Source organism: Diceros bicornis, chromosome 18 (genome assembly GCF_020826845.1).
Source record: "Diceros bicornis minor isolate mBicDic1 chromosome 18, mDicBic1.mat.cur, whole genome shotgun sequence".
Taxonomy (NCBI): domain Eukaryota; kingdom Metazoa; phylum Chordata; class Mammalia; order Perissodactyla; family Rhinocerotidae; genus Diceros; species Diceros bicornis.
The window spans coordinates 21,159,501-21,183,476 of record NC_080757.1 but is presented as its reverse complement, the minus strand read 5'-3'; the positions used below and the strand labels follow the sequence as shown (position 1 = coordinate 21,183,476).

General features: G+C 47.8%; 1 protein-coding gene across 3 annotated transcripts in view; it reads right to left on the bottom strand.

Annotated features, from left to right (window-relative positions):
- Positions 1–17,575, bottom strand: part of ADAP2 (ArfGAP with dual PH domains 2) — a 29,235-nt gene extending 11,660 nt beyond the window's left edge. For all 3 annotated transcript variants that reach the window (XR_009222689.1, XM_058560329.1, XM_058560330.1), the window contains exons 1-7: positions 17,468–17,575; positions 16,456–16,586; positions 14,660–14,751; positions 11,636–11,715; positions 10,578–10,690; positions 5,248–5,394; positions 1,340–1,423 (exon numbers count right to left, since the gene is read on the bottom strand). Coding sequence is in view for 2 of the 3 variants with exons in the window: in XM_058560329.1 (XP_058416312.1) it covers positions 1,340–1,423; positions 5,248–5,394; positions 10,578–10,690; positions 11,636–11,715; positions 14,660–14,751; positions 16,456–16,586; positions 17,468–17,561 (741 nt within the window). In the remaining variant the exon portion in view is untranslated. The remainder of the gene's footprint in view (positions 1–1,339; positions 1,424–5,247; positions 5,395–10,577; positions 10,691–11,635; positions 11,716–14,659; positions 14,752–16,455; positions 16,587–17,467) is intronic.
- Positions 17,576–23,976: the final 6,401 nt, after the last annotated feature.

Sequence of the window (23,976 nt, the reverse complement as noted above, 5' to 3'; positions counted from 1 at the left end):
AGAGGGGCGGAGAGGGGGGAGATTAGGGCTGGATAAGGGGTAACAATGGTGGATGAGGGAGGCAAGAGAACATTGAGGATGTTGGCCAAAGACCAATTTCCTCCGCAGGGGTCAGCAAAGTTGGAGAGCCAGCCCAGATAAATAAGGCCCAGCGTCTGCACTTTGTCCTCTCCAGTCAGCAGTCAGCACTCCTAAGGCCCCGCCCACAGGAAAGCACAGTCACCAGTTCCGGGTGCTGACTCTGCAGACAACGAGGGTCCTGACCCAGGCCTGGCTGGAACTGCTCCCAGAGAACTGCCATCTCAGTGTGTCACTGGGCCTGGAGTGGACCCCCATTCCAGACACCTCGCTCCCTGCAAACCTTGGAATTAAGGAGCATTGAGGCTTTCAACAAGGGTTTAATCTTTTGGAATAAGAAAGTCCCAGGATTAACATGATCTCTCCACCCCTGGCACTTACAAAATCCTCTTAGGGCAGGGCTTAAAACAGGAATCAGAGCATAGCACCTCAGAGCTGGAAGGGACCCTGAAGATGACCCAGACCACACATCATCTTACAGATGTGGAAACAGATGCTCAGAGAAGTGACGTGACCTGCAGTGGTCACACAGCAAGTTAGCGACAGAGCATCCAGGAGAACCCAGGCCTCCTGGCTCGAGGTAGCATCCTCTGGCCCACACTATGCGGCTTCCCCAGCCAAGGCTGAGAGATGTCGATGGATGCCCCAGCTGTCTGAAGACAATCAAAATGAAGTTCTCAGGCTCACCATTACCTTGGCCATGAAAGGCAGACTGTTCCTGTTAGAACTGCAATGAGGAAGACCCCACTGCCTTCCGAGACCAGAACACGAAAGGGCAAAAGAGGGGATGTTAGAGTGGGAAAAGCATCCTCAGTTTCTCATCAGTGAAATGGGGATAAGCACCCCCAGCTAACCGCCTGCTACAAGGGATCATCAGATAAAAGGGATTAAAAGACAAAATGAGCTCAAGAGCACTTAGTAAGCAGTATGTTAGGGATCGCTCATACATTTTAGTAGGAGAAGGGGTCAGAAAGAGACGCCCAAATCCTGAGCCCTTGACACTGTGGATGGTGGCCATGCATCCTGAAGGGGCGAGCCTGACCTGATTTTTGGAAGCTGCCTTGCCATGTGTGAGGCCATAATCCCCCAGCCTCCCCGGGAGAAAGCTTTTGGTTCCCTCTGAGATACCCAACCCCAAGTCTCAAGGTCTTGCCTGCAAACAAACCTAGTCTGGCCTCTGAGTGTCTTCGAGGTCAGCAGACAAGGAGAGAAGGAGGTGGCAGAGAGGAGACTCGGAAGTTGGGGTCCACGTTTAGCTCACCTCAGACTCTGGGAGCTCAGGAAAGGCCATTTTTAGGTATTGCAGACGGGCTGCACGGAGGGCATTGAACCAGTCCACTATCTCCTGCGGAGAAAAGGCAAAGGACAGACAGCCAGCCTATGAGACGGAGGCGAGGGGAGCTGAGTCTGGTAGTGGGAGGCTAGATGGATCTTCGGGTTTGGGCCCATGCATTCGGCACATGCACACACCCCCAGTTTCACTCAGGGGCCTGTGGGCTGATCAGGCATCTGGGAGGACAACGCCAGAAGCCAGGGGGGCTCACCTGAGCAAGTGGGAAGCCACTGACAGGGAGATCCCCAGAGCCACGGGAAAGGACCGTGAGGAGCCTCACGGGAGTTATGCAGTGGCCCAAAACAGTGCTTCCACTCTCTAAGGTGTGTACCAACCACCTGAGGATCTCGTTAAAATGCAGATTTGGATTCAGTGGGCTTGGCTTGAGACCCGAGATTCTGAATTCCTAATAAGCTCTCAGGTGATGTGATGCTGGCCAGTGGGACACACTTTGAGGAACAAAGGTCCTCAGATGTCAAAAACCGGGTTTCAGGTGGGGGCACGTGCACTTGGGGATGCTCCTCCAATGGGGATGCTCATTGCCAGCAGTGCAACTTAGGCTAAAGCTGGCTTGGACCTTCTGCTGTCACTCTGGGAGAGTGCCTCTCTCGGCAACGTGGGCCACCATCATCTCTCACCTGGTGAACCGCTTATCTGGCTGACTGTGCCTCTGCCTGCTGCTCTCCCACCGGTCCTCCCTACGACAGCGAGCATGATTTTCCACTCGCAAACCTAGCTGAGTGTAGCCTAGAGTCCTCTCCACTTCCCTCAGGAAAAAAGTCTAAGTTCTTTAGCATGACTTACTTTGCCCTTTGAGCTCCTTCCATACCAAACCATTTGCAATTCCCCCAATACATGCTGTTCCCTCCTCCTGGAACACTCTGCCTCACCCACCTCTCTCCCCTCACCCTCCACACACCTTTTACCCAGAACATTCTACTCATCCTGAAGGTCAGTTTAGATGTTGTAATAGATTTTTGTTCAGCCCAAGCCATGCTTCTAGGGGAACTTCCTCACCCATTCTCACCCACCCACCACCCACCCACTATTGCAGCCACATTTGCTGCTATGATCCCACCCCTTTTTAGCCAGAGCAACTGGACTAGGGCTGGACCAATGCAGGGGCTGGACCAATGCAGAGGCTGGACTGGGCTTCTCAGATTCTTTCTCCTAGGAATTTGGAATTGAGAGGCTGAAAGACTTGTTCAAATAGCTGCAGTGCTGCACTGAGATGTAATACAGTGATTGAGAAATGCATCTGGATATGGTTTAGGAGGAATGAAACATCATTACCCTTTCTCTCTCACAGGTCTAGCACATAGGCCTAGTATTTTGGAGTTCTGAGCTCTCTTGTCCTGGGAGGTAAGAACCTTCTTGGGTCTCAGGCACTAAGGGAATGGGGTCATCCCAGGAAATAGTCACCTAGCCCTTCACTTTGGAAAGTCTCTCCAGTCACAGACTGGTGACCCTGGGGCCAAGTCCAACTTCCACACATGTTTGTTTGGCTCTTGAAGTTTTGTTTGCTTGTTTCAATTCTCAATACAGGTTTTCCTGTTTGCCACAGCCTTATAGCTGTCCACTGCACTTTTAAATTACCTATCTGGCTCCTGCAGGCATGACTTTGCAGCCCCTCATTTATGCCCAGCTAATGCAGAAGCTGGCACATCAAGGGAAAGAGGAGAGTGGCCAGACCCAGGTTGTCAGATGCTCTAGAACCAGGCAAGTGGGAAGGAGCCAGGTACCATAAGGGTCAGAGACCTTGGGCACCTCAGCAAAAGTCCTCGTAGCAGCAATTGGCATGGAGGGATGGCCACCGGTATCCAGCCAATCCGGACATGGGGCAACAGCAGAGAGCCCACCATGGACTGCGAACCAGGGATCTCCTCCATGTCTGCCAGACTGCATGAGTCCCAAGACTCTGGTAAGGCCAAGGGTGGGAGCCGAGAAAGATGATTGATATTAGATTTCTTGCCAATTTTGGGAATGGGGTCTTGAAATTCAGAAAAACAAAGAAGTGGGACATTACTTGCACCCCTGGTGTTATAGAAAAATGTGTTCCTGTTAGAAAGAGGGTGTACACACTCTCTCTCTCTCACACATACACCACACACACCACGGTTCCTGATTCTAATCTCTCAGGAGGCCCAGCCATACTTCTAGCCCTTGAAATAAATACCCTTGTATCTTTCCCACTCATGGCCCCTTTAAGCTGCTTTGAGTGTTCTCTTTTTCAGCATATTCATACAATTCTTAAATAGAAACTCCTTTTCTGGAAAGCCTTTTTGACTGTCTCCTGTCCCCCCAGACTAGACCACTTACATGACTCCTGTGTGTCCCCAGCACGACCTCCACCCCAGCACGTGGCATCATCAGTGCCTATTTCCCCATCCGTCTCCCTCCCTAGACTGTGAGATGCTTGAGGCCCACCCCTGGCTCTGCCCCGTTCACTACTGCACTCCCTAGGACCTGGACAGTGCTTTGCACATTGCAGGGGCTCACTAAGATTTATTGAAAGAGTGAATTCATGAAAGAATAAATGATACAGATGTGAAATTGCTCAAGATTTTGTCTTTTACATCTGCTACAATCATGAGCAAATAACAACAGTAGCAACTAATGTTTGCAATGCACTTCACCATAATGAAGTGCTTTCACCTTCATGGTTCTTGGTCACTCAACCCTCAAACGCCCTCTGAGAGGTGGGTGTTATGATCCATAAGCAAGCAGACTTAGGAGGGGAAGGGACCTGCCCCCAGTGACATGGCCGGGAGTGACAGAACCAGGGCCCCTACTTCTGACTCTAAACCCCTTCTCTTCAGACCACATCACCAAAATCTCTGCCCAGACTCTGGGGAAAGCATGAAGTCTGCTGGGAGGGCAATCCATTGTCACCTTCCCAGTGCTGGGGTGCCTTGGGAAGATCTGGTCCCTGTATCTGGTTCCTGGCTCCTGCTGCCAAGGGTTTTCGCTCCAGCAGAGGCACACGGGGTGGTAAAATGGGTGTCGGGCTCAGGAACCATTGGCTGTGTGACTCTGAGCAAGTGACTTAACATGTCTATGCCTCAGTAACACGGGGATAAAACATTTCCAGGGTTGTTTTGAGGATTAAGAAATGATGTATAGTGATTACCAAGAACAGTGCCTGGCACAGAATTAATAGATACTTACAAAATGTCAGCCCCCACCTAAACCCCTCCCCGCCTCCACTTAGCATCTCTGTCCCTTGCCCAGTCACATGACCCTGCTCATTCTGACCCAGCTTACTCTCTTGGACCTGTACCATTGGCCTGCTCTTCTCTGACGGAGCTGATTTCCTAGACCTTTAAGTAGTGCTTCTCAAAATTTAATATGTTTAAGGACCACCTGGGGGTCCTGTTAAAATGCAGTTTCTAATTCAGTAAGTCCAGGGTGGGTATGAGATTCTAGTTCTAACAAGCTCCCAGGTGATGCTAATGCTGTTGGTGCAGGACCACATGTTGAGAGGCAAGGCCGCAGAGTGCACTGCTGCCTTATCTTCTATCCATTCCTCTTCCCATATTCAGAATCTCTGGTCCTACCTGGATTTGCCACCCCTGAGCATAGTCCCTTCTGCTAATTGGACTCCTCTGGGTGGCTGTGAACTGTCCAGACACACCCATGATACCTGCCAGGTTCCTCTCCCTGGTCTCACTCTGCCTTACTCATACCTCTCTGGCCTCAGACCAGAAAGTGACAATAGATTAAGGCAAACAGCAGCAGCAAATCTCCCGAGGCTGCGCAAGGGAGCCAGTGAGCTGGGTCTACCGAGTCCGGGGATGCTGAGCCGGACACCAGTGTGGCAGGGCCAGTCATCTCACCTTCCCACTCTCGTGATACACAAACAGGTTCCTGATGTGCCCCTCTCTGCTGTAGGTGATCTGCAGCCCGTGGGGGTTCCCTATCTTCTCTGTCTGGAAGGTGGCATTCAAGTCCTTGATGCTGATGACAGCTTTGGGGCTTTTACCCTGAAAGAGAGGAAGCGGATACTCAAGATGCTGACAGTCAGCGGGGTGATTTCTCATTATAGTCACCAATGAGACTGAATGCCTTAATGCAAACAGATAACCAATTTGTAACTCTGCCTGGGTTTTTAATGTTCTTGCTCTAATGTCAAGATGCACAGACACTCTCCTGCTCTCCTGTATTCAGCTATCCCACCATTCTTGCTTAATCAGATTGGCCTCTCTGAGCTGGAAGCGGGCTTTGAAAGTCTTTCACTGAGGACTTTTCAAACATTTTAGCCATAGAACTTTTTCTGAATCAAATCATCCATGGAAGCCAAACAAATAAAATAAAATAAAAGAGATAAAACAAACAGATAAAAGCAGGTGTGGGGGCCTCAAAGCACTCCCTCCCACTCTACTCTCTGTTCTCAGGTTCTGAAACACAGTTTGAGCACTAACTGAGCTAAGAAGGGAAGGGAAAAGAAGTGCTTTCCTTCAAAATTGAAAAGAGAGAAAAATGATAAAAACACTCTAGACCTCTGGTAGCCATTCACCATACGTGGCTATTAAAATTAAAATTAAATGAAATTAAAACTTCAGTTCTTTAGCCACACTTAGCCCCATGTCAAGTGCTCAGGAACCACCCGTGCCTAGTGGCTAGGGTATTGGACAGGCGCAGACGCAGAACATTTTCATCACTGAAGAAAGTCCTATTCGAGAGTCTTCCCTATAGGGAAATTTGGTCACATTTATTAAAATGTTGAGTGTTTTGCTTTGACCCACAATTTTGCATCTAAGAATCTATCCCAAGGAAGTAATTGCATTACTATGCAAAGATGTATGTCAAAAGATGTTTACTGCCGTGTTGCTTATAATAGTTTAAAAAAAAAAAAAAGGAAGAAGAAATTATTTAAATATCCATCAGTGATAACGGGTTAAATAAAAAAATCGTGGTACATCCACACAATGAAATGCCACAGAATTTTTTAAAGGACAATTTAGATCAATATTACTAATATGAAAAAATGTCCATGACATCCATGAGTGAGAAATACCAAGTCCCAGAACAAGGTGCGTAGTTGGAACCTACTAATACAAAAATTATACACACGTACACACAAAAATATATGTACATTATATATAAACATGTGTCCATATATATGTATATTTGAACATGCATAAAAAGTATAGACAGATTTACACCAACACTCTCAACAATGGTTTTCTTGAAAGATTACTGGAAGACTTTCATTTTAAAATATTTACTATGGGGGCCGGCCCGGTGGCGAAAGCGGTTAAGTGCGCGTGCTCCACTGCAGCGGCCCGGGGTTCACCAGTTCGGATCCCGGGCATGCACTGACGCACCGCTTGGCAAGCCATGCTGTGGCGGCCTCCCATATAAAGTGGGGGAAGATGAGCATGGATGTTAGCCCAGGGCCAGTCTTCCTCAGCAAAGAAAGAGGAGGATTGGCAGATGTTAGCACAGGGCTGATCTTCCTCACAAAAAAAATAAATAAAATATTTACTATGAAAAATACTAAAAATATGAAAAAGTACATCTAATTACAATCAATATTGTTCCTAACTTTTTAAAAAAAGAAATATGATATTAATAATAAAGCCAAAATCCCTTTAACTACTATTCACCCTGTGCCTTTCTCTTCCTCTACTTCCCACAGGCAATCACTGCCATAAGTTTGATGTTTATCCTTCTAGTTCACTCTTTATACTTTTACACACATATACACATATCTATATGGCTTTAAGTTACATAAATGGTGTCATACTATATGGATCATTCTGTATCTTGCTTTTGTCACTCACATATTTTTTTGTTCGATCCATGTTGAGATATACCCACCTAGTGTGCTCTCGTAAATGACTACACCAAAAGTTATCAGTCTGTTTTCCTGTTGACGGACATTGAGATTGTTTCTGATTTTTGCTGCAGTCAGCTTGTGTCCCTGGTACACATATGTAAGGGTTTCTCTAGGTCACAGGATACATCTAGGAATGGAATTGCTAGATCACAAGTGTGTACATCTTCGACTTACCAGAAATTGCCAAATTATTTTGCTGAATGGCACTTCACAGTGGTTGTACCAATATTTACTTCCATCAATAACAGAGAAGAGTTCCCCTTTCTCCATATTCTCACCAATCCTTGACACTGCCAGTTTTTAACATTTTTGCCGACACAATGAGTTTGAAATTGCATCTCATTGTTAATTTTCATTTAATCAACTTTATTGGGATATATTTTATAAACAATAAATGTACTCATTTTAAGGGTACAGTTTGATTTTGGACAAGCGTATATACCCATGTACCACCACCACAATCAAGATATAGAACATCACTATCACCCCAAAAGAGTTCCCTCCCATCCCTTTGCGGTCAATCCCCACCACACCCCAATCCCAGACAATCACTTATCTGCTTTCTATTGGTATAGAGTAGTTTTGCCTGTACTAAAATTTCATATAAATGGAATTATGTAGTACACACTCTTGTATAAGGCTACTTTTGCTCAGAATATTTTTTAGATTGATCCACACTGTTGCATTTATTAATAGTTTGTCTCTTTTTATTGCTGAGTAATATTTTATTCTATGGATAACTACAATTTGTTTATTCATTCAGTTGTGGATAAGAAATTGATGTTTTAAGCCACTAAGTTTTAGGGTGGTTTGTTACTCAGCAACAAATCACTAAAATACTCAGTCCTTAGACACCTTTTCTCATCTACCCATACTCTCTGCCGAGGTGATCCCAGCCAGTCCCATTGCTAAACCAGTCAACATGCTGATGACTCCAGCTCCAAACTCTCCTCAAACCTCCAGACTCCAACTTCTTTCTCAATGTCTCCACTTGGGTGACTAATAAGCATCTGCAAAAAGGACTCTTGATCATCCCCTTAGGGAGCTAAGACTTTGCCATCTCAGCAAATGGCAAATCTGTCTTTCTAGTTGCATAGGGCAAAAATCTGGGAATCATCCTCGATTCCTCTTACTTTCACACCCCACATCCAATCCTTCAGTAAATCCCATTGGCTCTACTTCTGAAATATATGCAGAATCTGACCATTTCTAACCACCTCCTTCACCGCCATCCTGGTCTAATCCATTATTCCTTACTTGATTATTGCAGCAGCTTCCTAACTGGTTTCTCTGCTTCTGCTCTTGCCTCCTCCCTGCCCTACCCCCACCCCAGCAGCAGCCAGAGTGTTCCTTTAAAAAAGCTTAAGTCAAATTATATCACTTCTCTGCTCAAAACCCTCCTGTGGCTTCCCATTTCCAAGTAAAATCCAAATGCCTAAATTTTTTGTAAATCATCCAATAAGGGACTTGTACCTAGAACATATAAAGAACTATTACAGCGAAATAATAAAAAGACAACCTAATTAAAATATGAGAAAAGGATCTGAATAGACATTTCTACAAAGACTGGCCAATAAGCACATTCAAAAACACTCAACATAGTCAGCCATCAAGGAAATGCAAATCAAAATCACAATGAGATACTACCTCATATCCACTAAGATGGCTATAATCAAAAAGACAGATAATAACAAGTGTTGGTGAAGATGTGGAGAAATTGGAACCTTCATATATTGCTGGTGCGAATATAAAATGGTGCAGCCACTTTGGAAAACAGTGTGAGAATTCCTCAAAAGATTAAACATAGAACTACCATATGACCCAACAGTTCCACTTCTAGGTATATACCTAGGAAAAATGGAAATATATGTCCACAGGAAAACTTGTACATGAATGTTCATAGCAGCATTATTCATACTAGCCAAAAAGTAGAAATGATCCAAATATCCATCAATTGATGAAGGAATGAATGAAATGTGATATATCCATACAGCAGAATACTACTTGGCAATAAAAAGAAATGAAATACTAATACATGCTACGACATGAATGAACCTTAAAAACATAATGCTAAATGAAAGAAGTCCGTTACAAAATACCACATATTGTATGATACCATTTATATGAAATGTCCAGAATAGGCAAATCCATAGAGACCGAAAGTGGATTAGTGGTTGCCCAGGGCGTGTGATGGAGCAGAGTGGAGGATTACAGCTAATAGATATGAGGTTTCTTTTTGGGGTTATGAAAATGTTCTAAAACTGATTGTGGTGATAGTTGCACAACTCTGTGAATATACTGAAAGCCATTAATTGTACACTTTAAATGGGTGAATTTTATGGTATGTGAATTTATATCTCAATAAAGCTATTTAAAAAAAAAATCCCAAGTCTTACTATGGCCTACGAGGTCCTCACCTATGTGAGTTTATCTCCCTCCATCCTTTTCTTTGCTCACTCTGCACCAGTCACTTTGGCCTCCTTGATGCCCTATAGACCCACCAAACATACTCCTAGCTCAGGCTAGGGCTACGTCTTATGGTTGAGCAGTTTGTGCACTGAACAAAAAGCCCCTAGCTGAGGGTGCAAGAGAGAAATGCAATTCAGCTGTCTAGACTGGGACCCAGGGACTGCACCCTCTCAGAGTGGTCATCTTTCCTAATCAGCACACAGGTCTGTATGCTGGCCATGACCACGCTCAGGGCTTCTGCACACACTGTCCCCTCTACTTCTTCTCCTCTTTCCCCACGTATCCACATAAGTCACTCACATTTATTCAGTTCTCTGCTCAGATGTCATCAGAGAGGCCTTCCCTGACCACCCTGTGGTAGCACCCCCCCACGCTCCCATCATTCTCTAAACTTTTGCCCTCTTTTATTTTACTTCCTAGAACTCACTACCACCTGACATATCATTTATTGATGTATGTTTGGGTTACCACCTGTCTCCTTCCACTGGAATGAAAACTCCATGAGACTAGGAGCTTCGTTTAGTTCATGGCTGTACCCTCAGTGCCTAGAATAATGTCTAGTATATAGTAGGTGCTCAATAAAAATTTATTGAATGCATGAATAAATTAACTAAAATCAAGTGATCATCAAAGGCTTAATCACAGACCAGTCTAAGCCCATTCTAGGTGAACAGAAGGTGTATTTTCTAGTGGACTGGATTGATTGTATAACCAAGGAAAAGTAGCAGAATGTGGTGCCTAACTCTCATTGGCCGAGATCATCCACAAGATAAGGCGCCAGTGATTGAAATGTAGGCCTCAGGGAGTGAGAGCCAGTGCTCAGGGAGGGGACCCCTTGCTGGTCTGGCCTGTTACCTCTTCTTTAGTGTAGTACTTCAGGAGGCCTTCTCTTGCCAGGAGGACAAACCTCCTTCTCAGGAACTGCGCGTTGTCCTTTCCCCGCTTCCACAGGAACCCTTCTCGGTTACCTTAGCCACCAAGGACAAGAAAGAGCGAACATCCACAGCCTTAAGATGAACAAGCAGCTCGTAAACCTTGTAGGGTCTCAGGGGTGGAATGAACTCCCCACCTGCTGCTAAAATGTCTCAAATCTAACTTAGCTATTTCAGCTGCAGGACGCAGGGATCCTGTCTAGGGCCAAATTTGCAATGTCTTATGATTTCAGTTGGGCTCTCCCGAACATCCTTCCTTGGCTGTTTCATGAGAAGACATAGTAAACCCTTAAGTAGACTAAGTCCTGAGAAACTGGACTTATTCTGAAGGAGGTCCATATGGTCCTGCCCAACTTCAAGCTGACATCAGCCTAATGACACTCTCCAGAGTGCAGGAATAACGAGTGACCTCTAGGCACCTGCTGGTTGAAGAATACCATGCACTCCTGGTAGCTAGGAGTTGAGCACTGGCTGCCTCTGGTCCTCAAAGAGTGGTTTTCTACACTTTGCTCTATGAGTCAGTGTCAGCTTGGACTCAGAGCAGCTGGACAGAAGCTGCCACAGGCCCAGGGTCACCGATGTGGCTGAGCCCTGCACAAAGGCGGAAAAGGAGGCTAAAATCCAGCCCACGCACCCTACCACGCCTGGTGCCACACCAGGGGCTACATTAGCTGCAGCTGGGAGCAGGGGTGCCTTTTTCTAATTGGTCTGCTCAGTGGGGGAGTCTTACTGCAACTTAGACTATACACACACTTGTGGCCCTGCAGTGACCTCAGGCAAATATGCTTCTCGGCCACTCAAACCATAAAACCAGCTGATGTGTTGCTGTTTCAGAGGCAGAGGAACCCACACCTTGGCCTCTGTGGCCAGAGTGAGGGTAGCAGGCATCTCTTGGTTGGACCTTGTTCTTAATACTCAGGCACTTTGTTTTCTAGAACTTATTAGAAGATAGACCTCAAAAGATGATGAAAATAACTTTACCTGGCGGTAAGATGGTCTTCCCATCAGCCATAAATTCCTGTCTCTCATACTTAGCTCGAATCCATTGTTCCTTTAAGACCCTAAAAAGAGAGAACCTGTGTTCAGCTGTGTCTGATGCAGCCTCTTCCTACAGTAACTTTCCGAGACCCTACAGCCGAGGGTGGGAATGTCACAGCAGCTGCCATACTGCCTGCTCAGGCTACCTAGGGTTTCTTGGCCTCGGCACTCTTGACATTTGAGGCTGGATAATTCTTTGTTGTGTGGGGCTGTCCCATGCTTCGTAGGATGTTTAGCAAGGTCTCTGGCCTCTACTCTCTGGGTGCCAATAGCACCCTCTCCCCAGCTGTGACACCCAAAAATGTCTTCAGATATTGCCAGTGTCTCCTGGGGGGAAATATTTCCCCCAGTGGGCTACATGAAAACCGCTGGGCTATTCCAACCCTAGCCTCAGCCCTCTAGGTCAATGAGACAGATACCGGGTCTCCTGGACCAACTACACTGCCTCCTCCCACTGCATGCTCATGAGCGTAAGCCAGGAGAGTCCATGAGCCTCTTCCCGTGGCCTGTGCATGAGATCTAGGCATGCTACATTGGACAGAGCAGTAGTCTCGGGGTTTGACTACCTGGGATCTGGTCCCACTCTACCGTTTATCCACTGTGTGACCAAGGGCAAGTCACTTAGCTCCTCTGAACGTGGGGAATATGCCAATAATATTACACCTACCTATCCCTCAGGGCTGTTAAGACGTTTAAATCTATATAAAGGGCCTTGTACCACATTCAGCACATAGTAGATTTAATGTTAGCCCAAAAAGATATTGTCATCCACGACCCCTGCAGAAAAATCATGCAGCCAAGAGTGGATGTATTTCAACTGTTTGGTTCCCTCTCGCTTTTTCCAGGTAAATGTTCCAAGGTTTCTATGACCTCACCCCACAGCCACAGGGAATGACCAAGAGCTGGGCACCTGGCCCAAACTGGTCAACCAGAGCTCTGCCCTGGGCTGCGTGGACCAAAAAGAGCAAAACTGAGAGAGGGACGGATGGGAAGCCCTCTCCGGAACAAGCTGGGAGCTGGAGCCGGGGACCTGGAAGTGGTCTTGTTCCCAGCTGCATGAAGGAAGCTGGCTGAGAGAAAGAGATAGGAATGAGGGCCAGAGACAGTGTAAGAGACCTGGAGGTGTCTGAGCCCCTGGCTTGTCCTTCCTGAGGGTGGCTCCACTCCAGAGGTCTGAAGGACCTCTCTTCCTCTTGAGGTCTGAGCCCCAGAACCCATAGAATTCCCTTGTGCCTCAGCTGGTTTGAACTGGGTTTCTGTCACTTATAATCAAGAGTCCTACCTAATGCGCAGCCCTCACCCCCAGCACATTGAGGAGAGTCACCAAGCCCACCGTGGAACCCTGAGCCACAGCATCAAAGCTGGGAGAGGGAATGGAAACTGAGGCCCCAATCCCAGTCCTGGAGGTGGGGATTTTAGAGGACTTTTAGAATCGGGGAGAGGAGGCCATTAGTATTCAGCTAAAAGGGGTTAATGTGTAGGACTGTTGTTGGAGTCAGGAAAACAGTGTCTCTGTAGTGCTGGCAGAAAGCCTAGCACATAGTGGGTGCTCACCAAGTGCCTGCTCCTTTCCCCTTGGAGCAAAGGGGTGAGTGGCAGCAGGGAGGCAAGATGGCCAGGCCTTCTCATGTTAAGTCTGGCAGATCCATCTGCTGGCCAGGGACCAGGCAGCATTCCAAAGCTGACACTGAGAAATGGATTAAAACTAGCATGTTGGGTGGCCTATGAGATGTTTTACATAAATTCTCATTTAATCTCTCCCACTGTGCTATAATGTAGGCATCATTATCTACATTTCAGAGATGAGGATGCCACGAATCAGAGAGGTTTGGTAACTTGTCCACCTTCTCACAGCTAGATAGTGGTAGAGTCAGAAAACAACACTGGGGTCTTCCAAATCGACAGCTGCGCCTCCCCTGCCACTCCAGGCTGCATCAGTAGCCCCTGGGTTGTTTCAATACTGGGAAATTATAGGACGCTAGGTACAGTTGTATAGTTTGTGTATTGTCCAAAAGCATCCTGCCAAGGCTCGAGGACAACAGTGGCTGAAATGCAGCCTGCGTCCTGCAAGCCATGCCCCCATGAGGTCGTGTCTGCTCAGAGGGACACCTTCTCCCCATTTATACAAGGCGCGTCTAGCAGCCCTGGCGGTGAGGCTGAGTCCCTGGGAGGGAGGCTCAGGCTCAGGCAGTCAGTCCTGCAGAGGTCTGGGGTTACGAGGTACCAGTGTCACACTGACCCCTCACCTCCAGGAGACCCAAACCCTCCTGCTGCTTCACAGCCCCACCTCCCATTATACTGGATTTTCCCAATACCACGGTACAGTCACCCAGGCCGTGGTGTCAGATGGACTAGTCCCAGCTCTGCCTCTCTAAGCCTCTAAGCCTCAGGTTTTTCATCTACATCATGGGGATAATGGCAGTATTTATCTCATAAGGTTGTAAGAGAGAATTAAACAAATTAATGCACATAAGCATTTAGCACAGGTACATAGGAAAAGCTCAATAAATACTAGTAGCTACTGTTATTTTTACGGTTATTAATTAGGGATCTGGGGTCCAGGCAGCTGCTTTGGAGCTATGCTGAGCTGAGATGGGACAGCCCTAGGCACAACGCTCCACAGGAAGTAGCTGAAACACATCTGCTCTACGAAAATACCAGTGTTTCTCTCCTCTTTCAAGTTAGCCACTACCGGTAGGCTATGAGCACATCAGAGGCAAAGGGGCAGAGCACAGAGAAAATGCCCCATTTCATAGCTGTGGACACTGAGTCCCAGAGAAGGGAAGTGACAACCCAAGCAATAAAGGTAGAGAGGGGCTTAAACCAGGTTTACGTGTTCTCCATGACGGTACCAAATGCTTTCCTGGATCCACCTGTGGACCAGGTCTATAGAAGAGACCACCACAGACAAAGGTGGCGGAGAAGAGGTAGGGATGGGGAGGTGGGACCAGGAAATCACCCACTCACAGGCAGTCGTTGGCCTGGGGGATATAGTAGAAAGCAGGGACTCTGGCTTCGTACTTGGCCTTCACACGGAGGTTCCCGTTGTGGGTCATAAACTGCAAGACAACAGCAACTTGGGGTAATATTAGAACTCAAAAAAATGTGAAATGAAACCATGGTCTACCCAGAAAGCCATTGTTCTCACTGGCTCCCAGGCTGAGTCAGGAGACACTTCTACCGGAGTTTGACACGTCCCACTGGGCTTGGTCATCCACGCTGCTGGGAAGCCCCAGCCTGGAACAATGAGGAGCTATAACAACCATGCCTCATCCAGGCTGAGCACTTTACAGTTCTCACACATCAGCTCATTTGATCCCCTCAACCATTTTAATATTACCATCCCCATTTTAGAGATGAGGAAACTGAGGCTCAGAGAGGTTAGGTGACTTACCCAAGGTGACACAGCTAGTAAGTGGAGAGCTGGGATTTGAACTCAGACCTAACTCCAAAGCTCATGTTCTTTCTCCCACCCCCTCCATAGATGGCCAGGACCTCCAGCAGCAGTCTCTGCAAATCTGCAGGAGATGCATGTTGCCGGAGGATGGAAGAAGTCGGTACTGGCCTCACAGAGTGCATAAGTCACGATGATCACTGGGGCCCTTTGACACCCAAGAGACCCAGAGGCAGATGTGCCGAGAGCGGCCCTGCCAGCAGTCAGCACTCAGTGACAGCAGTGGCATATCTGGGGTGAGGGCACATGTGGGAAGAAACATCAGCTTTTTAATCCATGTCCCTTGGGCGGAGGGAACCCTATTCTCCCCTCCCCTCCCTGGGGTTGGGGGGAGCACTGGCCTGTGCCATGGGATTTGCATGGGCTTTGGATCCCAACAGAGCAGGGATCACATCCCAGCTGTGCCATTTATTTACTGAGTGACTCTTGGGCAATACTTAACCCCCTGAGCTTCAGGAATCTCACCTGCAAAAACGAACAAAATATAAGAGGGGAGTTAAAAGGCACAAAGGAACAACCTTCAGGTTTACGTGTTGGTTTCCTGTCTTTCTCTTACACTAGAATGTAAGCTCCATGTGGGCAGAGACTTTACCTTGTTCACTGCTCTCTCCTAATACCCAGCACATAGTAGGTTTACAGTAACTATGTGTCAAAGGATAAGTAAAGCATCTAGCCCAGTGGTCTAGCACAGCGCCAGGCACAGAGTGGGCACTACTTCCTGCTTCCCCAACAGTCCTTGAAATCCTTGGTAACCAGCACAGTTCAGAACTGCCTGCTCTCTGAAGGTTTTCTGGCCAAAATGGTATCATCATCCAGGCTGCATGTGTCCTCCATCTCCATAGGTCAGGAGAGCAAAGTAGTCCCCTTCCTGGCTAGGGAGACTGGAGGAGGACTATAGACATGAATCAGGATGCCTCTGTTCCAGCCCAGGACTTCAGCTAATGAGAACAGCAGCTGTTAACTGACTACTTACTCTGTACCTGCACTGAGCCTCCATTTAACCCTTACAACAGCCCTGTGAAGGGCCAGTGGTAGCCCCATAGTACAGATGTGGAAACTGAGGGCCCACATCTAGGGCTAAACAACAAGCTCAGGGCCTCACAGCTTGTAAATAAGCAAGGGATGGAGCTAGGATTGGAACTCAGGGCCTCTGTCTAAGACACAACTCTAGTAGGCTGTATTTTCTCTCACTAGTTATTGCCCCTCTCTGGGCCTCAGTTTCCCCCCACCCAGAAGTATGGGAACGCCTTGCCCACCGCCTCCTCCCAGCACCGCTATTTCAAGGCTCTCCACGTGCGCCCCTTGCTACCTCCACAATACTGTCGTCCCAGAAGTCAAGTCTCACGGATTTAACTTTGCTGATGTCTGGGAAGTTGCGGTGGACGCCGGAGCAGTTCAGACAGATGAAGATGCCCAGCTTATAAGAGGCCCAGTCGGGATCTGCGGGGCGAGAGGGCAGGAGGGGAGCCAGGTGGAGAGCAGGGCAAGGAAACCAGGGCTAGACTGGGGGCGCTGGGAGAGGCGAGCTTGGCAGTTAGGATTCCTGGGGCGGTGTCCAGTTCTGACCATGCCGCTCAACTCCTCTCTTCTGGTATCCCCATCTTGGGTGACCTAAGATACCAGCATGGAACCTTCTGGTCAGCCCACCGGCGCGCGGCGGCGGCCAGGATGATCTTGGAAGGAGCCCCAGGGATGGGGGCGAGAGGATGAGGCGGGCGCCACGTGGAAGTGACAGGACTCTGGGGAACCGAGAGGAGGGCGCTGAGGGAGGGCCCGGCTCCGAGTCGCCTGGCTGGGGAGCTGCAGGTGGGGAAGTCTGCGTCAGGGCCCCTCGGCGCCCGCAGGGTCGGAGCGCTGTGGGGCAGGGACGCGGGAGGACCCGGGGACGGGGGAGGGGGCACCAGATGGTCAGGGGGCCCGGGCCCGAGGTCCGGGATATTTGGGTCCGACGGTGGGGGAAGTGGCTAGGTCCGCAGTGAAGACGTCAGGGACCGATGTCTGGGTGGGTAGGGTGTCTGGGGGCGGAGGTGAGCAGGATGGCCAGGGCACCCGGGTCCGGGATCTAGTGTCGGGGTCCAGGGTGGGGAGGTCAGGGGTCCTGAATTCAGGCGGGCGCGGTATCGGATGAGGAGAGGACGGTCGGGGGCCCGGGTCGGAGATTCACGGTCTGGGTGGGCGGGGACCTGGGTCCGAAGGTGTCCTAAGGGTCACGCCCGGGTCCGGCGGGGCCCGGGACGGGAGCGGGTCTGGAAGCAGGGGAGGGGTCTGCGGGCCGGGGGTCCGGCTCCGGGTCCCGGGCGCCCGCGCCGCCGCGCCCTTACCCGCCGCCCCGCAGTCGGCGCAGTGCGCGTTGCCGGTGCCCGCCGCCTGCAGCAGCTCCAGCAGCCGCTTCTTGTTGCGCTCGCGGTCGCCCATGGCCGGCCCGGCGGGCTCAGCGGGGCCCGGCCCGGCCGCCCCCCGGCCCGCGGCCGCCCATGGCCCGTGCGCTCGCCCCGGCAGGTGGAGAGGGACGGAGCCCCAGCGCCTCGCGCCCGGCCCGCGCCGCCGCCAGCCCCGCCCCGCCGGGACGGGCCGCCCCTCCCCTGGCGCCTGCGGTCTGTCCCCCGGCTCCGCGGACGCGCCCCGAGCTGAGGCCGGCACCAGCGGGGAGGGGCCGGGGCGCCGCGCTCGGAGTCGGTGGCACTGGCCCGCGATCAAGTCCTGACCCGCCACTTGCTCGCTGCGTGACTGTGGACGACCTAGTCAACCTCTCTGCGCCTCAGTTTCCACCTCTGGAAAAGGGGAATAAGGGCATATGTCTGCGTCTCAGGGCTCCTTGGAGAATTAAACAGGACCTAACTTCTGTTAAAGTGTTCTACTGATGTAGATCTTACATCCACGTACTTAGAGATTTAGAGACATTCAAACACCTCCTCCTCAGGGAGCCCTCCTTGATACCCAGGCTCGAGTAATCCCTCCAGCTTTTGGTCCTCCTAAAACGCCATACTATAGGATCCGCCCATCCCTTTGGCCCAGAGCACTTTGTCTACCTTGCATCACAGTCATTTATATATTTATGTTAATCCCCCCCATACCCAGTGCCCACACTAGATAGTTTGATGTCAGTAGTTTTATTTCTGTATCCCACATAGCTCCTAGAAACAGCACCTGCACATTTTTAGAAGGCCAATAAATAGTGGAATGACTGTGTTCACCGGGAAGTGTGGTTTCACCAACACGGACACTGCTGGGCACTTTTATCTGTGAAGTTCCATCACTGTGAGATGTGGGCAGGGCCTAGATGGTCTTGAATCTGGGCATTTCATTAATCCTCATCCCCCTCCTCCACCCCTGTCCCTCTTTGACACCATCCTCAGAGACCCACAGGCTCCTGGTAAGGTACACACTTGCCATCCCCTGTGAGTAAACTCCCATCTGTCATATGCATATGGCTTCATGCACATGGATGTTAGGTTTCCATCCTGATGGATCGCAGCTGATTTTCTAGCTGACCTGCCTGCATCCCCAATTCAACACACACGTGTACACACGTGAACACACAGGGCAGCTTGGTATAACGGAGTGAATCCAAGAATGCATCACTTACTAGCTGTGTGGCCTTGGGCAAGTTCCTTCACTTCTCTGAGCTTTGGACTCCCTATCTGTAAAATGAGGATTGCAAGATTCACCTAATAGGGTCATTGAGATGTGCCAGGACATGGCACACAAAGACTTCAAAACATGGTGGCTCCCTTGCTTCCCCTGCCCCTCTGGTCAGCTCGTGGGATCGTCATTTGGAATGCTGTGTGTCATTTCCCATCTTCCCCAGGGTGAAGGAGGTCAAGCTTCCAGCCTGCTGGGAGGAGGACATTACCAAGAATAACCAGCCAGGAGGGTCTTGACTGTGGGGGGTGAGGCCTAGCCCAGGAGCAGCTCCAGAGGAACCAGTGAGAGAGCCCAGCAGAGGTCAGAGGGCATGGAGCTGTTTACCAACAGGCCTAAAGATGATTCATTTCCGCTGCTTTAGATGAAAAAAAGGGACAGAAATAAATCTCCCAGGAGAAAGATGGGAAAGGCAACTAAGGTATGAAGGCAAGGCGAGGGGACAAGTAGAGGGACAAAGAAGGGACAGGCAAGACATCCTTTCTCCGCTGCCCAATACAAGGGCACAACTGTGATGTCGGGGCGGCCTTCCCCGGTCTGTGCGCCTGTGTCCCACTGAGCTGCTCTCCTCTGGCACCTTGAGTCTCACCATCCCCTCCCTGGAGGGCCCACAAAAGCCAACCAAAGGGAAAATATATCTCCTTCACAGTGAGGAGTCAGAGACTGAGAGATTCCTTTAGTTTCCCCTTTTCTCATCCTGATTTCTGGAGGTTTCCGTGTAACCTCCAGAAATTCCAAGCCTTAAGGTGGAATTTTGGGCCTCCTCAGAGCAAAGACAAAAAAGCGCTATTGTATTTTGTCTGTGGTGGGTTTCTTTCCTTCTTTCTTTTTTGGGAGGGAGGGGAGAGAGAAGGGGATCACACTAATTAACAATTATTGAATGTTTTACAGAGAGTTTCGCACCATTTGGTCACATTTGAGTTTCATGACAGCCCTCAGAGGAGTTCAGTTACCCAAGGTCACGGGGCCAAATAAGGAACAGAGCAGGGGCCTCAATCCAGGTTTTCTATTGCCGTGTCGCCCCGTCCCAGGTTATGTCACAAAACCCCACAGGACAAGCCTGCTCTCGCTTGAGTCCTCCCATTCCTGGATATTTCTTTTTTTTCACTTAAAAAAAATTGTGGTAATATCTCTATAACATAAAATTGGCCATTTTAACCACTTTTAAGTGTACAATTCAGTGACATGAATTACATTCACAATGTTGTGCAACCGTCACCATTATCTATTTCCCAGACTTTTTCATCACCACAAAGAGAAACTCTGCAGCCCACTCGTAAGTATTGGAAATGACAAAAGTTGAGCTCAGCTCTGTGTTCGTGAACCAGAAGCCGCTCCTAAGGTAAGAGCACTGTGCCAAAGGCTGTCGGGACTGAGGCAGACACCCAGCACTGGGATTAGGGGCCAGGCTTCGAGGGGCAGGGTGGGCTGGGTTAGCCTCCCTCGTGGGCTCAGTCCAGACAGCAGCTGCTGGGGTGAAGGGGCAGTCTGGGCCCTGGGACAGAGTGTCCTCTGTAAATAAAGCTCCCAGGGTCCCTCAGAGCACAAACATCCAGCCCTGCTCTCAGGATCATTGTCTGTCAAGCTGAGCCCAACCGCAGCAGGGCTGGAGGAAAGCCTTCTACCACATTCCCAGCGCTGGACTGGGCTCAAGATCCCCAGGGAATAGACCAGAACCCCTTTGAAAATTTAAATAATTATGTTTATTAGTTATAGGATTTAAAAAACTATAATTACAAGAAATTTGGAAAATACAATAAAGAAGAAAGAAAATACCACCCACGATTAAGGCCAACATTTATCCAGGGATTGCTGATTGTCAGGCCCCTTACATGCGGTATTCCATTTAATCTTCAGTAATAGACTATTTTTACACCCATTTTACAAAATGAGGCAAATGAGGCCCTGAGACGGAATTTCTGTAAATTCGTCCCAAGTTACACAACTGAGAGGATGCCTGCTGGATGATGCAGAGTACTGGAGCTGGGATTCCAACCCAAGTTTGCCTTGGGCCGTTTTCATTAATACGTTAGGTTGAACTTTCTGAAGTGGACTTACAAAATAGGAATGTCATGCAATTCAACCTATACTGTTCTCTTGATAGTCCCACCACCCATCTTCATTAACATTTTCATGAATTTCCTTCTGCTCTTTTATACATCTTTTTATATGATTGGGACCATATGTTTCATACAATTTTATATCCTTCTTCTACTTTATGTCTCTTATCATATTATTATAGATGCCTCATGACATCCTTTTAACAGCTATGTAATATTCCACAGGATATGTATATTTCCTTGTCATTGGACATATAGCTTGTGACCAATTTTTTGCTGTTATACACAATGCTGTAGTGAGTATTTTTGTGCCCAAAGCTTTTTCCGTCTTTTAACACTGTGTTTTCAAGCACTGCACTCTACTGTGGTTGCTCACTGGTGTGCTGGCCTCCCTTAGTCATCTCAGCTTCGTGAGGACAGGGTGAGGTCAGGTGTGTTCTCCATTGTATTCTCAGCACTTGCCTGACACATAGCAGGGATTCGACAAATATTTGCTAAATAAACGAAGAAATGAGTATGGGTAAAAAATAACAATAAAGTGAGTGGACTTGGGATCACAAAAGTATTTTCTTTTTTGAAAGAAAGAAATAACAGGCAGGCATGTGAAATAGTAGACAATCAAGCAGAAGAATCTGATCGAGTTCACCTATTTGTTTGTATATTCAATATCACTTTGTCTTCAACAGGAACCAGCTCAGAGCCCTGAGGGACTCCCCACTGCGATACTGCAGAAGTGTTTGCTCATTCGCTCATTAAATGTTTATTGGTCACTTACTATGTGCCAGGCAGTGTTCTGGGTTCTGGAGAAATAGCTATAACCAAAGCAAAAGGTCCTGCCTTCGTGGAGCTCACCTTCAATGAACAGAGAAACAAATATACCTACACACAATATGGTACCAGAGTGATAAGTGCTATAAAGGAAAATAGACTAAGGGGTAGAGAGGGATGGAAGATGCTATTTTGATAGGGAGGTCAAAGAAGTCCTCTCTGAGGAGGTGACATTTAAGCAAAGATCTGAAGGAAGAAGTCAAGTCAACCAGGCACCTATCTGAAAGAAGAGCATCTCAAGAAAAGGGGACAGCAAGTGCAAAGGCCCTGGGGTGGTAATATGCTTGGGGCGTGCTTTGTCCACCTCCTTGAGCACAGAGCTGTCCAACTCCATGTCTTGCTCACGCTGCTCCCTCTCCTACTCCAGCTCCCTCCTCCACTCCACCCTCCTGTCCAGCCCCCATTGGTCTAGCAAACTCCTGCCTCTGTGCCCAAATTCAAATCTTACTTCTCACAGCTTGCCCCTCTCTCACTCATCTATGTTCCCACAATGTTTGTATTTCTATTACAATCATCATCACATTGTACTATGGTTGTTTTTTAATCTATTTTTGTCCCAGTTGGCAGTGATATCTGGAAGAGTAGATTGTTATATTCATCTTCGTACCTTTGGTGCATAGCAAATGCTGGGGCCAAAAAATGTTGGTTATCCATTTATATGAAACATCCAGGATACGCAAATCCATAGAGACAGGAAGCAGGTTAGTGGTTGCTGGGGGCTGGGGAGAGTGGGGAATGGAGAGTGACTGCTAAATGGGTACAACGTTTCCTTTTGGGGTGTTGATGATATTCTGGAACTAGATAGTGGTGATGGTTGTGAATGTACTAAATGCCTCAATTGTATGCTTTAAAATGGTTAAAATGGTGAATTTTATGTTATGTCACTTTTGCCACAATAAAAAAAGTGTTGGCCGAATTGAGCAGAGTTGAGAACTCCATTCCACAGGCAGTCTGGCGTATGGGAGTTTGCATTCTGAATAAAATACAACAACCCATCAGAAATTCAGAGTTGAAAAATCCAGCTGTGAAATCTAAAGAGCCATGAAATAAGTGCTGAATAAACACAGGATAATTGAATGCTTACATTTTATATCATTACCTGGAGCACTGTGTGAGAAGTTAGTCATAGGTTAGTCACAGCTACAATTGAAGGGATTAGGGTGACATCTGTTGGAAATTTGATTTGAACATCAGGCTGCTACTCTATTGAACTAGAGTTTTAAAGTTGGGTTCAAAAATTTAAAACTTCTATTTCCTTTAGTTATATCTAAATTAATCAATTATTAATTTTAATAATATTAATCAAAATTAATTTTATTTATTAAAATAAAAAAGATTATTTATAAAGCATGTAGGTTATTTTCCTCTTTTTTTTTTTTTCCTAGTCTTTCTTTTTTTGTGTGTGTGTGAGGAAGACCAGCCCTGAGCTAACATCCGATGCCAATCTTCCTCTTTTAGACGAGGAAGATCCGCCCTGGGCTAACATGCGTACCCATTTTCCTCTACTTTGTATGGGACGCCATCACAGCATGGCTGGATGAGCTGTGCCTCAGTGCGCGCCCAGGATCCGAACCAGCGAACACTCGGGCCGCCGAAGCGAAGTGCACGCACTTAACCGCTGTGCCACCAGGCCAGCCCCTGGTTATCTTCCTCTTGAAATCCTTTCTTAGACAATCACACCTCATCTCAATCTATATAATCAATTGTCCAATTAATAATGTCTCTCATTGTATAACATTTTCTATTTTACCAGAGATTTATATAATTTCATTTTCACAACCACCTTGTAAGAGTGATACTTTGAACTTTATTTTGCAAGAGAGACAACTGTTGTTCTACAACAGTATAACTGTTGTTATACTCCCGCGTTGGCGCGGGAGTTCAAGTATTCTGACCCTGGGTCTCAAATTGTGAATGCTGTTTTTTACTTTGATCATTTGCTTCATAATTTTAATTGTGTGCAATACTGAAAAAAAATAATAAAATGTAACATAAAAGCAGGAAAAAAATCTAAAACTTCTCCCAGACTCAGATTAGTAGGACCAATGATCTTTCCTCCACAAAATATCACTGGGGAGATGTGTCGCGTGCCCTCTGCCTTGAAGGATCTAGCCAAGAATCAGCAGCCCTTTCGCGGGAGTCCTGGCTACCTTTGAGGAGGTGAATGACTGAGGTCTATAAAGCAGAATAAAGGACAATAAAGTGGATTATATCACTAAATAAATATTCAAACCTTATATAATGTATTATCTAGTTCAAATGACTTGGAGAATTAATTAAGTAAACTTTTATTGAAGTAT